Below are 14,313 nucleotides of genomic sequence, written 5' to 3' on the forward strand. Positions count from 1 at the left end.
ACGTTCGATTTTCCGTAGCGTGTTGTCTTTTTTATTTGTATTTTTTTTTCTTCATAAATAAGTTAAATAGAAAAAAGAGAACGCTGTTGTAGTCACTTTTAGATCTATCTTTATTTAGTGATCAGAATTTCATAATTTATCTTTGACCTGGGAAACTATTCAATAGCAAGCTCGGTATCCGATACGAATTGGTGCGGAATTACCTTTCTATACATAAACATAACATAAACAGCCTATACCTATACGTCCCACTGCTGGGAACAGGCCTCGAATATGGAGCATACTCCACCACGCTGCTTCACTGCGGGTTAGTGAAAGTCTTTTACGGCTACCGGGACCAACCGCTTAACGTGCCCTCCGAAGCACGGAATTATCTTACTTTTTCGGACGATCAGGTGATCGAAGCCTGCAAAATTTTATAATAAACAATTTCTATTCTTCTATTCACTGTCCTTAAACAAAGGACAGTCTCACAAAGAGATTTTGACAATGTCCCAATCGGGAAACGAACTTGGACCTCCAGATCATGAGCCTAACGCTCTAATCACTAGACCTCGGAAGCTGTGACCGTTCTATATACGCAGTAAGTATTATTCTGCTGTTAGAGACACAAAAGATCTAAATAATTTGGCATGCTTTAAACTCGTCCTACATATTCCAAATGTTTTTGACAGCCAAATCTTTATCTCCGATCGGATCTGTTACACGACGTCACATGACAAATTATTCAGATTATTTACAATCTAACCGATCTGCTTCTGCGCAGACTGGTTTGCGAACGGTACTCCGGTTCATCGTCCTGACGACATTGCTCTTTAAATAGATATATGTGCTGGCTGACTACTTATGCGATTGATGCAGTCTGGTAGGTCTAATTAAGTGTATTATGAGATGGTCTATCGAAAGACACTTCCTTCTGTCGGGTTTTACGACATGCTCGAGAAGACTAACAGATAAACACGCCCTAAGTATGTTTTTTATTCGGGGTCCGTCTTTCATCAGTCTACTATTTAGGGTAGTGAGAGGCTCTGACTGCTCCAATTGAGATATAGGCGTGAAATTATATTGTCTCTTCTATCGTGTGGGTTATGAGGTGAATTACGAACCTCATCAACCATCATTATATTGTTATGTTATCCTGCACCAACCGATGACTGTACATCTGACTACCCTAATTGGGAACATAGTCGTGCACTCTAAAGCTGAATATCATTCCCTTATTGTGAAAACCAGCGCCTCTATGAATAAGCCCTTTCATTTGATACCCAACACAACACCATACGAAAAAAAATATTGGTCCTCAGTTAATGTCCTCTAGAGGGCGCCATATTGAATTTAGCGTGACGTCACATAGCCTAAAACCAGCGGACAATCAAGACGCTTCTAGTGACACCTCATTTGTTAAATTGTGACTGGTGGTTTAGAAGTTAGGAGGGAACAGACGTACAGCGATCAAACACATAACTCTTCTTTTTCCTTCGCCGCAGTCGGGGAAGAATCACATTCGGATGCGATTTTTGTTAACAAAACCTCGCAATAGACAAGCTAGTTTCAATCAAGGTAAAAACTGGGGGTTAAAATAGCCACAACGAAGCAATTTATCTAAGAAAGCAATATTGCTATTTGACATTTGTTTGCATTGCGCACTTACTTTTATATGCGCAAATATCAAATTGCAATATTTCTTTCTTAGATGAATTGCTTCAATGTGGCCATTTTAACCCCCCTGGTCTCAATTTATACCCGGATTAAAATGAATTGACAGAAATTGTGATTTTGTTCAAAAAATCACATCAAAATGTGATTTAGAACAGTCGCTAAGTTATAAGTACATTTTGTCGTCAACCTAATGTACATATTGCGACAGTTATATAACTAGTGCTTAGATCACAGTACTTCAGTCTAGGTATAATTATAGAGAACGGGTCCTTTAATGGAAAAGTTAAGGACAACCGCGTAGTGCCACTAACCCTTCGACCATAGATTGCATTCGACGTACACTTGTGGGCTGAAGTCATAGAATAAGAAATATTACTACATATAGAACGGCAACTCTCCGCTCCCCATCAGCGGCTGAGCTAGGTTTATAGATAAACTTCATCATCACTAATTTAAGAGCCACGCTCTTGTCGGTGTAGCGTTCTCCATTCTTGTCTATCAAACGAATTGGTAAATTCGTTCACCTCCTTAAAAGACACGACGTTTGCCTTCTCTTTAATCTGTTCCATGTAAGCTCTTCTTAGTCTTCCGGCCTTCCCCTTCCTCTCTTTCCTTGTAGATTCCCTTCTATGGCAACCTTATACCTATGATAGATAAACTTATCGAAGGTCAATTTATCATTTTCGAATCTACGTCATTTCGCAGTGTTATGGCTGTAGAGAAGAAATGGCAAGAAACTGCAACAGCAACACATCTTTTAAATTAATATAGATACCTACATCACAGGATATTTAATAACTAGAGGGACATATTTGGATAAGTTTCTTAGGTCAAAGATAAATTATGCAATTCTGATTACTAAATAAAGACAGATCTAAATGTGACAAAAAGCGTTTTCTTTTTTCTATCCAACTTATTTATGAGTTTTAATAAAGAAAAATTTAATAATAAATGCGACAATTTGTCACGTTTTTCTATGACGTCACAGGTTGCTTTTTCATATGAATTCCATAGTAATTTCGTGTTTTAACGTTTAGTAAAAAGTAACTGATTTGACAAGTTGGAAACTAGCCTTTTATACACAATCGTTTAAATCATGCGGCTAGTGTAATGGGCACCTTTGCGCCCGGAGTAGTCGGGGGCGGACTTTTTGACTAGTCAAATTCAAATTCAAAAATATCTTTATTCAGTTCGTCAATTTTTACATGCAGTAAATAGCACAGTATCGTGTTAATTTTTTGTGTAAATAAAGTAATTTAATGTTTAAATCATTATTCGGCACATCTCTACTAAAAAGCTACTCCGCCATAGGTCAAGACATCATCACATCAGAGAGAAAAGACAATGAAACTTTCCATTACCCATTTATTTTATTCATGATGTCATAAGTTCATGTTTTGTTTGTGGAGAACAGTTACTCGTCCTAGTTACCGTGTGGCTGGCCGCACGCGCATTTCTCTGTCAAGCTGATAAGAACACATGTTAAAAGCTCACGACTATATCCCTATGGGGTAGTCAGAAGCATATCCCACGCCTCGCCTCGTCAAACTTTCTGTTAGGCCAACGGTTCCATATTTTATTGCATAAAATTTTATGTCATAAATTTGCATGGCATATATTTACTATTCCTAATAATCGTTACGCATAAAAGGCATTAGGCATAACTATTTACACATAATAATAAAGCATAAACACTAAGCATAAATTCAAACCTATTTAAATAAACATGTTGGCGGCCTAGGGGTGGCCCAAGGGCCACTCCGCCGCACCCTAACCTACTATTACACTATGGTATCCAAGTTAAATGTGATAAACCTACAAGAATAGGGCAAACATCATTAGGCTTTACAAGCATTATGCTAAGTAAAATAGTATGACAAGTAACCAATATGCCTAACCGGTTATGCTTAATTAAAATAGGAGAAACAACATTATGCGAAAAAAGGGTCCCTCTATTCTCGGGTCTATCTTATAGATGGTGATCCGTATCGTGGCATTCTTTCAATTAAAATTTTATTCCGGGCACAAATATGGAACTATTTTTTTTGCGAGAGACTTATAGATGCTTTGTCTACCCTCATAGGGATTACAAGCGTATACTATGTATGTATGATTCAGAAACAGATGACATATGAAAACGAGACAACGAATTCTCTTGAATCATTTCCGTTTACAAATTGTCACAGAATAATTATTTTCGGCGAACCGTTTCGTCACAATAGAATGGATTTGTAAATTAGACATTCTTTTTTGTTTTGTGTTTCTTATTGATTCGTCATCATCATTACCGCCTTCTGTCGTTAAAACATAAACTTCCTCAGTATCGAAAATACTACTATCAAAAATACTACTATAGCTTCTGAGATCATTGGTCGACCCCATCAACCCTGGTGTTAGGGCTTCTATAGAGCCGCCAAAAATCCCTGACATGGCTTATGTAACGACTACATACTTAGTTAATAAAATAAGGTGTACTCCGAAGCACGGATTATCTTACTTTATGACATATGAGTTATATACACATATGAGTTATAAGTTTCATCTAAATTACACCGACTTGAGTTATGTCCAGATGTGCCATAAACTTCACCTTTTACCACTTAATTTACGGCGGTCGATTGCTGATGTATCATTTCTGCTAAAAGTGGCACAATGTAAAATTGACTGTCCTGATCTCCTCAGTATGATCAATCTTAGAATCCCTAATAGAATTTTGCGACATAATACTTTGCTTCGCGTTCCTCCTTGTCGCACTAATTATAGAATCAATAGCTTCTTACCTAGAACATTAAGATTAGTTAATAAGCTCAATACTGATACTCGCTTTGACCTATTTAGCAGTAGCGTTCAAAGTGTAAAAACCTTGCTGACCAAGGAACCTAATTTAATTTCTGGCTGTATCTGAGTCTGTATGGACATTTTAAAATGTTTTATGTTCACTTGTGGTAGCTTTTCATTGGCATTTGTTTGTATTTATAAGTATTCATTTTGTAAAAAAGGCTGTAAGCTACCCAAATAAAAAAAAAATGACAATCGGCTAATCCACCTGCAATATCCTAAGCTAACCAAATTAGGGATCAGAAAGTGTTTTTAGTAGATTCGAATCTGAGACCTCCTTGTTTTGACTTTCTAAATGTTAAACTACTTATTATGGTCGACGGGCTGAATCTGATCTCCTGTCACCTATTAATAATATGGCTAATTAATTATCAATCAAAATGGCTGCAAGTCTTCTGACTACTTGTGGCTCTGCCCACCCCTTTACAGATTACGGGTGTGACTTTTTATATCTATCGTGTCTATGTACAAAGTTAGGCATAATCATCTGTCAGCTTTGCAAACGATTTAACTAGTTTCATTTAAGTAGATTGATTGTCTTTATTTGATTGGCATTTTCTGGGTAAGCTCGTTCCACAGTCGATCACATCTTCTCCTCGTGGAAGATTGAAGTCAAGAGAACCCCATCTTATTTAAAAAATAAAATTTTTGATTTCATTGTTTTTTTCTACCTAAAGCTGCTGTATATTTATATTTAATGTCCTCTAGCCCTCGTTGACAATTACTTCTACACAATATCCCAGGAAGAGGAAATGACTGAAAACCAGCGCTGGATGGCGCCATAGCATGGCTCCATCACAGCACAAGCTGAGCCATTTCCTTTTGCCCGTATTCGTAATATTCATAATTACCAAGTTCTTATAGCAAATGTAAATTGTTACTGGCAATAAAATTTTATTCTTATTCTTAAGTAGGTAGGTATGTAAGACTTTTCTGCGCGACTGTACTTGACTGTCGGCTTACGAGCTGGTATCTTAGCGTTTCATTATCATATCCCTCCTCATCCTAACAACTCGTGTTTATCCACAAACCAACAGACATATAGTGTCAAGTTTAATATTAATAGTTATTCCGAAATTAAAGTGTCGAGAAATGGATAGCAAAATGTTTTTCCTCGTTTTTGCTATGGTGCTTTCCACGGCTTATGGTACGTTGTTTTTAGTTTTTATTTTAATTGTTTTGGTTTTTAGTTTCTTGGTTGTAGTTTAGTTAGTTAGTTTTTGTAGTTTTTTGTGTGACTAAACTGAATTAGAGCTAGCTAAATAACGTTATACAAATATAATTTAGAATGTATACAGGGCGTTAGTGACATCTTAACGAATGCTGAAGAGGATGATTCAGACCATGTTTCCGAGTTAATATCAAGTGGATTTTCGTGTCCAAAAATTCATGAAAATTTTACTGTTTTATTTAATTATTTTCAACTCCATGCTTTTGCGACGGAAAATTATACTTGATATCAACTCAGAATTATGGTGTGAATCATCTCTCAAAGTTTTCGTTACGATGTCACTAACACCCTGTATATACCTAGTAGATTGTACAGAAAATGATAGTTAACCAAAATTAGTAAATAGTTTAACAATTTTATTAAATTATTTGTTGATGCTTTTAATAAATTCTTAATAAAAATATGAGTACTGAGATACATAAACATCCTACATAGTCCCACTGCTGGGCAATTCCTATGGAACATTCGGCACCACACGGTTCCGTACCATACATTTTACTTTGGCAAATATAAAATTGTTCTTCTTCTATCGTGTGGGTTTTGAGGCGGATGTGAACCCTCAGCAACCCTGGTATCAGGGTTACTATTAAGCCAAAGGTCCCTGACATGGCTCATGTAGCGACGACGTATTATATTTAGTGATGTAAAACTAGCCCGCTTCATAATTAAAACACATAATAACGAGTTCTTACCGCGTTTAAAGTAGGAATATGAGTCTCCCGATATTTCGACACTGTTGCAAGTGCCATGATCACGGGATGACTGATGAGATTGGAGTGGAGTAGGTAGATCCATAATTTTCTACTGGCGTCTCATATTCCTACTTTAAACGCGGTAAGAACCCGTTATTATGTGTTCACGTGCACCGGAGCACGGATCATCTTACTTTCGGACAATCGGGTGATCAGCCTGTAATGTCCTAACCAAACTAGAAAAGAGCACCTTCGCACCTCGCTTGCTGTCCGAAACGACTAAAGACTCAAAAAATAACTCCAAAAACCGCAAACAACATCCCGCGCCCGCGCGCTTTCCCGGCCGTGTGAAAGCTACGTTTAGAAAACAATTTTAAAAGCTTTTCTTCTCTAGGTGTGCAACCCACAAACTACGACCTAAGTCGTAACAAAGTCAATGTTGGTGAGTTAAGAAAAAGCCAAACATCGTCCATTAAACTTCATTTCAATTCATTCAAATCATCATCATTCATTCATGATTCATCTATCATTGACTGCTTTAACTCCACATCATAACTAACATCTTTGAAAATGGAAGGCATTAATAAACAAACACATAACATAGCATCATGCCTATATCAGTAGTAGCTAGAAGTATAGTAGTAAACAGAAGTGAATAATGTGACATATACACCTACTAAAAAAAAAGTTCAGTACTTTCTACTCTGAACTGGCGTGCGTGTATGAAACGATTGATGAATGTGAAGCGTGTCAGGATCGAAGCAAATACAATTCCATAGTCTCTGCTCACACCTGTTTACGTATGTATGTTAGAAAAAAGCGTTTTCCTCGAATCACGTGAAGGGAAAAACTGGTCGTTAACTTAAGTAATTGTCAGTAATTCTGTCATTAACGTTTTGGTAATTAGCTGTGTGAGACGGGAAACAATGTCATGAGCATATGACTAAGGCCAAGGTACCAGTTAAGCTCGAGCTAGTTTCGCGAGTCAACGGTTCCGTAACGTGCAGACATGTTACTCACGCCTGTAATCCGTATCGGCGTGGACAGAACCATAGGTATTTCACCAGAAGACTAGTTCTAGTTCAACTAGTAACCGCACTTCGTTGGTTGAAGTTATAAGGTATTCTTCTTCTCGCGTGAGTTGTGAGATCAATAACCGACCTCATCAACCCTGGTATCACGGTTACTATTGAGCCGCCAAAGACCGCTGACATGGTTTAAGTAACAACTACGTAATTAATTAAAATACCGCGACTCACTGCTGCCCTCCGAAGCAAAGATCATCATATATTTCAGTCAATCAGGTGATTTCAGACAAATCACTCAGAGAAAAAACTCTGTCATATCTATATTATGAAGTCGGTCTGAAGGTTTTTTAAACATATTGGCGGAACCCTAACGTCAAATTGTTCTAGTAAACCACTAGAATAATACAATAAACTTAGGTATCTACCACTATATGAAGTCTCAATGTTAAATAAGTACCTTCTTCTTCTATCGTATGGGTTGTGAAGTGGAGTACCAACCTCATCAACCCTGGTGTCCGGGTTACTATTGAGCCGCCAAAGGCCCCTAACAAACAGTCAAGGTATACATACTATAGTTAACAACATCAAGAATGTCCAATGTTCTTTGCGAATAATTAGGGACGTTCAAGGTGGATAGTACCACTCTAAGTGTCCAAAAACATCGGCACAACCTGCGTGTTCAAAAAGTTGGCAACAACCTAATCGTCCAGATATTCTTGAACATCTTGACTGCTTGGATACCATTGAAGCAGTGAGTGTTGTCATATTTACGACGACATAATTGAGCTGGACTTTTTGACATTGTAAGCGTCTCGCTAATCTGGACGATTAGGTTGTTGCCAACTTGTTTGCTTCAAACTGTACCATGTCACATTCACGTCTTTGACAAATTGAACTGTAAGTCTTGCTGGATGTCAATGCGACAGGGTTCCAAAGTTGGTACATGATATTACTCGTGCTCATGTCGTCACTATATGGTAGTTTCCAACTAGTCAAATCAGTTACTTTTTACTAAACGTCAAAACACGAAATTACTATAACTCACAGAACAGAAAATATGAAGTATGAAAAAGCAACCTGTGACGTCATAGAAAAACGTGACATAATGTCGCATTTATTATTACATTTTTCTTCATTAAAATTCATAAATAAGTTAAAAAGAAAAAGTTTTTTGTCATCTTTAGTTTTGTCTTTATTTAGTAATCAGGATTTCATAATTTATCTGTGACCTAGGAAACTACCCAATTCCACCCAAAATTGAAGGACACGGCTATAGTTACGCGGAAAACTTAATTTATAAAAGTGGCTTATTTCCCACGATAAAATCTTAACATTGTTATCACCAAAGTAATTAGCACAACTGCATGTATCAAACAATTAACCTTATCTAAACTTCGGGTTTTATTTCGTTAAATTATGTACTGCGGGTCATTATTGTAATATTATTGTTATTTCCTAGTTATCATACTTATTATTGTTTCAATAATTAATGGGTATTTTTTTTCATTAAATTAAATTTACAGATAGATACAGACGCTAGAAAAAATTAATGGAACACGACATAGATAGTGATCGATCTGGTATCAGTGGATACAAACGCGTGTCTGCTCCGCACCACCCAAATCCCCTGGTAGTAGCGGCTTCCCAAAACGCTTAGGGACGGTACTGAAAAGTATCGGCGTCCGAAGGACGTAATAATATACGATCCCGACGACCCGATTACTCTAGCCATAGAAGCGGCCAATCAGCTCGCGACACCAAACACTTCAGGACCCCGATACCGACCCCGCCGGCGTAGTCGACCATTTCCCTCAATCAGCGGTTATCGCTATCGACCCGCTAGGGTCGATTAATTCTTTCAAATATTTTTCCTCTCAGACGACGCCCTGAGCCGAGGTTCGCGCCCAACTGATATGTGATTTTACATAGGCGGTCCTGAGGTTCACGAATGATTATGGACTTGTCAATCATTTATAGTGAAATCCGACAACTTCTTTCGCGGCGCTGATTATTATTTTCTTCGTTTTGTGCCTAATGATCATCACCAGCCCAATAACGTCCCCACTACTGGGACACGGGCCTTTCCTATGGATGGATAGGGAGATTCGTGATTCGAGATTGTGCCTAATAATGTGCGGCTGGAGTTTTAACGTATGATGGGCCTGTTCGGACAACGCGTGACTTTAAGGCTCGGGCTCGAAACCACTGAATTCGACTTTAGTTTGAATTCATTTTTGGATTATAGATAATTGATATTGCGTCGTTTCAAGGATTTGTGCCTGGTTAATGGCAATAGGTTCGCGCTCTATTCCATGGGACTTAGCATAGATGGCGAAGAGTGGGTGAGCTAATTACACCCCTGCCTACCCCGGGTATCCCCGCCTCTATAGGCATGATGTTATGTTATGTATTGTGACCGGATTTTTAAGGCGTATTGCAAAGGTGGGCGCAGGAAAAGAAAACAAGAACTTGCTCATTTAACGAATTATTTTAAAGTGAAACAAAAATACAGTGTGACTGATGGAATGAATGATTGAGTCATGAACGAGTATTGAACAAGTGAATTTATGATTGAGTGACAATGTTTGTTTTTAATAATATTGAGTAGGCTTGGATATTTGCAAATACCAATAAGGCGAAGTTCGGCTTCACTAGCCACATTAGAGTCTACCACAACAACCCGAAATAGACATATAGGTGTTTCCCGTCACCGGATACGGTTTGGATGACATGATGGCCCATTATACGGCTACACAATAATATTAGTACCTTCCCATATAATATGTACCCTACCTATATAGGATAGTAAGTGGGTTGAGTTGAGTACTGATCATAGAAAGTAAACCAATTGGACCATACTAGGTAGGTATAAAGTAAGTGTTGTACCATATTATTGTAAATATTTAGTATGTATGCTTTTTAGAATGCTTTTTGGGTCACGCATGCGCTTATCTCAATGTAAAACAGACCAGAGTAACTACCTAATATGTAATAACAATATTATTACTTCGATACCATAAAAAGCGGTTGAAGAAAATCCTTATAATTGTATGTTCATGAATTCTATTGTGGAACTGTCAACGAAACAGACTAAATAGAAAATAGCTTTACCAGCGAGAAGATTAAAAAGGCAAATAGGTAATTTCCTTTTTTATAATCGGTTAAAAATAGATCGAAGCAATTCATCTAAGAAAGCAATATTGCTTTGACATTTGTTTGCATTGCGCACTTACTTTTATATGCGCAAATGTCAAATTGCAATATTGCTTTCTTAGATGAATTGCTTCGATGTGGTCATTTTAACCCCCAAGGGCTAGACTTACGAGCTACCTTGGCAAATCGTGATATACAAAACCCCGCAGATGAATTCAAATCGTTTTCTTCAACTGTCGCAACCTAACCCTCACCTCATTTCATCACTCATCATCACCCTCCACAGGTTTCGGACTGAGAGAAATTTGGGACTTTTTGATAGGAGCAGGATACGGGCAGTATCCCAACTACGGCCACTACCCCAACTACCCGAGCGGGCCAAGCGGACCTGGGTTATACCCCGGGGGTTATCCGGGTCAATACCCGGGGAGTAACTATCCGGGACAGTACCCGGGTAACCACGTGGCGGGGCCCCCTGGCGCGCATCCCGGGTGTCCGTTATGTGACTCTTCAGTCTACAGCTACTGCTCACACAAGCAAGCCCACGATTCGTGCTGCTGTGAGAATGCTGCTTGTAAGTATCTTTTATCTAATTCACATAGGCCTTAATAAGATTAAATACCTATTTATCACTTTCAAGGACAAAACGTCTACGGACGTTCCGATTCCAAGGTGTCATAGTACCTATTATGAACCATCAATGACCCATGGTCTCTGTCCGTGAAAGGGTTAACAAAGAGTGAAATTCTGTGGCTGAAAATTATTTCGGATACATTTCTTTATAATAGTTTTGACAATTATGAATTAGTAAAGTAGTATTAGAAACGTAAAATACTTATAGTAGGCACGAGTAGGTAAGTAGGTACATTATCATAATACAATTTTTCTACCTATTTGCGTGCCCTAATTTCTGGGCGTAAGAATAAGAATACCTACCTGCCATGGTGAGATTTGAAAAATAAAAAAGCACTAGTGCGATAATGTCATTGAAGTACGAGTGGTAGGGTGCTTTATGTGCGTAAAAGCGGTGCAATATAAGCTACTTTACGATCAAGTGTATAGAAATTACTATTTCAGTATTTTGTACATGTTCTTTGTCGCGTAGATATCCAATTCCTTCGATAACAGAGAGCAAGTAGACCTAATGCCATGGCAGTAAAGTTGTCCACAGTGGATCACATTCCCATGGGAACAAATTCAAACTGACTCCACCTACCTTAACTGCTGCCGCCGCGCTCGCGGGGCCCGAAGTTCACGAGAACACGAATACCAATAACAGTCCTCGTTTATTACACAATGCACAGCTTAAGCATGTTTATAGTTCACAGTCACAACAGTAGATTTCCACATATTTCACCGTAATTAATAAAAACTACAAAGAGAAAATTTGCCGCCGGCGTCCAGCGCGGACAGAGTGACGCCATTGCGGCGCCGCCGCCGATTGGCGCGACTTCACGTTACAGCGCAGCGCGGCAGATTCGAATTTGAATCTTTTATATAGAATGCGTGCACTCCGTATTTGGATAGACTTGAGCATTCACCTGTAACAAACATCGAGCAAACTCTTTTTGTAACAAAATCATAGATCTTGATGTGTTCCATGATCCGCTGAATATATCTTTCTAATTTCTAAGTTTAATGTGTAATTTTAATTTTACCTTATTTTTAAATACTTAAGTACCCTTAATTGTATAAGTTATGTACGCCGTAATTGTCATATATATTAGTCACAATACCGTAACCTTATAAATGTAAAATGTTTTAATGTATGTGATGTGGTTGTACTTTATAAATAAATAAACCAACTTGCCATTTCAGACCTGCCGTTCAGCTGTCGCAAGTCTGACTGCAAGTTCCTTTACGCCAACTCTTGCCAAGAGTACCAGCTCATCTCCAGCTGTTGCTGCGTAGACCTGCAGAAGAATTCCATCGAGCCAGTTGTTCCCGTCGTCGGATAACTGCATGTCTCTTCATACTCATTTTATTTATTATTTAAGTAACAGTATAGACCAATGAGGAACTTTCCAGGCTACGTTCACTAAAAACAATACAGATGGCGTTGTACAGCTTTAATGTGATAATTAATTACCTATTTTCTCATATAATATAATTGGTATATAAATTGTTCTAAAATACAATGTAATGGCAGAAGCACATATATAAATATGATGGTTGCTCGATATTTGGATCACGTTGTGTATAGAATTATGTTGCTACGTATATTGCTTCTGTATTTTGATCAGAATATTAAGTCTGGGTGTAATAAAAAAGGTCATCATTCAAAAAAACAAAAACAAAGTTAAATGATGTCTGTTATCTATGAAATTAGTGACAAAATGATAAATGGACGAAGACAAATAATTAAACAAAAGAAATGGCTCCGGCCTTCGAAAACAATTTATTGAAGACAAAGCAAACAAATTCAAGAAATAATACACGAAGAAAAACTTCATTTGACCAGGCTGTATGGCTATGTCCCTTTGCCTGCTCCTTCTTGGGGCAAATTTAACAAAAAAAAAATATCTATGAAATTAGAAGGTCAAATGAAGGAAAATCTGAAGGCTTTTTGGCGGGAGGCGGGAACGGGACAGTTGCTTTCTTCATTGAATAATCTAAATAATTAATACGAAGTGGTGTTTTGTGGTTAATGATCGCATTAAGTTAGTCGGAAGACATTCGCGAGTGTTATTATATTGGAGTATTCAATGAACAAAGTGTATCTGCCTATTTTCGCTTCGTGTCAGGAAGCCGCTTCATAACTCAAAAGTTTATGCGGACTTTTGAGTTAATTCGTTTGGGGTTCGGAGTAGGAGTCTACTCCGAGGGTGGGGGCTTAGGTTTCATCATCATCACCTTTCATCATTTCATTAATCATCAAGAAAAAAAATACGTCAGACATGGCTGTATGGGCATAGTTCCCTTTGCCTTACCCTTCGGGGAAAACCAAACCAAAAAAAAAAAAAAATGAAGGAAAATCTGTACAGCGCCATCTATATTGTTTTTGAGGAAGGTAGCCTGGAAAGTCTCTCATTATACCAATTATATAAAAACCTTCGCCATTTCTCAGCACTAATATAAGAGTATACTTGAAATGGGCCACATTACACCTATGCCATGTTGTTTTATGTTTTAAAGATTAAGTTTAATTTGCAAAGCTGTACTTTTCAATACTAATAACATTTGACGTTAGTCTTTAGAAATTGAAACCAACAGCTTTGCGACGCAATATTTGTACCCCTTTTACATATACAGGTTTTTGGATAATTATATTCTTTTCTTAATAATGTGTTTGAATTTGTCACCCCATTGTTCTTCTGTTTCCCATAGGAATAGACAGAGCCCACGGTATACATATAAGGTACTACCACAGATTATATGAATTGAATATAAATTCGACAACGGAATTTCAAAAACACTACTGTTAAGAGGCACGGAATAGGAGAAAGAGGTTGTAAGGGCCAAGTGTCATTTGAAGTGATTTGAGTGTGTGAAATCATTTTCTTATCCCCCGTAAAGAAAAGGGACGGGTAATGGACAGGCATAAAATTTATGGAGCACGCGTCAATTTTAGGCACAAGTCTAAAACATTCCTCTAAAAATTTGACATTGCTCGATAACCCGACAGAATTAAGGTAACAGCACGCGTCAAAACTGTTTGCATACCAGCAAGATACCTATTTGATTCTTCCGGCCGGCTTATTCATTTATTCAC

The 14,313-nt window shown here is 37.8% G+C and overlaps 2 protein-coding genes across 3 annotated transcripts in view; one reads left to right on the top strand and one right to left on the bottom strand.

The window, feature by feature from the left end:
* The window catches only part of LOC126374853 (hemicentin-2), a 644,718-nt gene extending 632,767 nt beyond the window's left edge, over nt 1–11,951 (bottom strand). Inside the window, exon 1 of the mRNA XM_050021610.1 lies at nt 11,818–11,951. The gene's annotated coding sequence lies outside the window, so the exon portion shown is untranslated. The remainder of the gene's footprint in view (nt 1–11,817) is intronic.
* Nucleotides 5,426–13,879, top strand: LOC126374888 (uncharacterized). Of its 2 annotated transcripts, XM_050021660.1 has the most exons (4): nt 5,432–5,644; nt 6,815–6,862; nt 10,924–11,175; nt 12,420–13,877. In XM_050021660.1, exons 1-4 carry the CDS (start codon nt 5,590–5,592, stop codon nt 12,557–12,559), a joined length of 495 nt encoding a protein of 164 aa, XP_049877617.1. In that variant the 5' UTR covers nt 5,432–5,589; the 3' UTR covers nt 12,560–13,877. The 2 variants fall into 2 exon arrangements, with proteins under 2 accessions (XP_049877618.1, XP_049877617.1); XM_050021661.1 differs by lacking the exon at nt 6,815–6,862 and having other exon boundaries at nt 5,426–5,644; nt 10,888–11,175; nt 12,420–13,879.
* Nucleotides 13,880–14,313: the final 434 nt, after the last annotated feature.

Source organism: Pectinophora gossypiella, chromosome 18 (genome assembly GCF_024362695.1).
Source record: "Pectinophora gossypiella chromosome 18, ilPecGoss1.1, whole genome shotgun sequence".
NCBI lineage: Eukaryota > Metazoa > Arthropoda > Insecta > Lepidoptera > Gelechiidae > Pectinophora > Pectinophora gossypiella.

What these genes read in the sequence shown, in the direction of transcription:
- LOC126374888 (XM_050021660.1), top strand. Translation starts at nt 5,590, where the DNA reads ATGGATAGCAAAATGTTTTTCCTCGTTTTTGCTATGGTGCTTTCCACG. An exon ending in GGTGCTTTCCACGGCTTATG is followed by an intron (nt 5,645 to 6,814) that starts GTACGTTGTTTT and finishes TTTCTTCTCTAG; the next exon opens with GTGTGCAACCCACAAACTAC. An exon ending in TCGTAACAAAGTCAATGTTG is followed by an intron (nt 6,863 to 10,923) that starts GTGAGTTAAGAA and finishes ACTTTTTGATAG; the next exon opens with GAGCAGGATACGGGCAGTAT.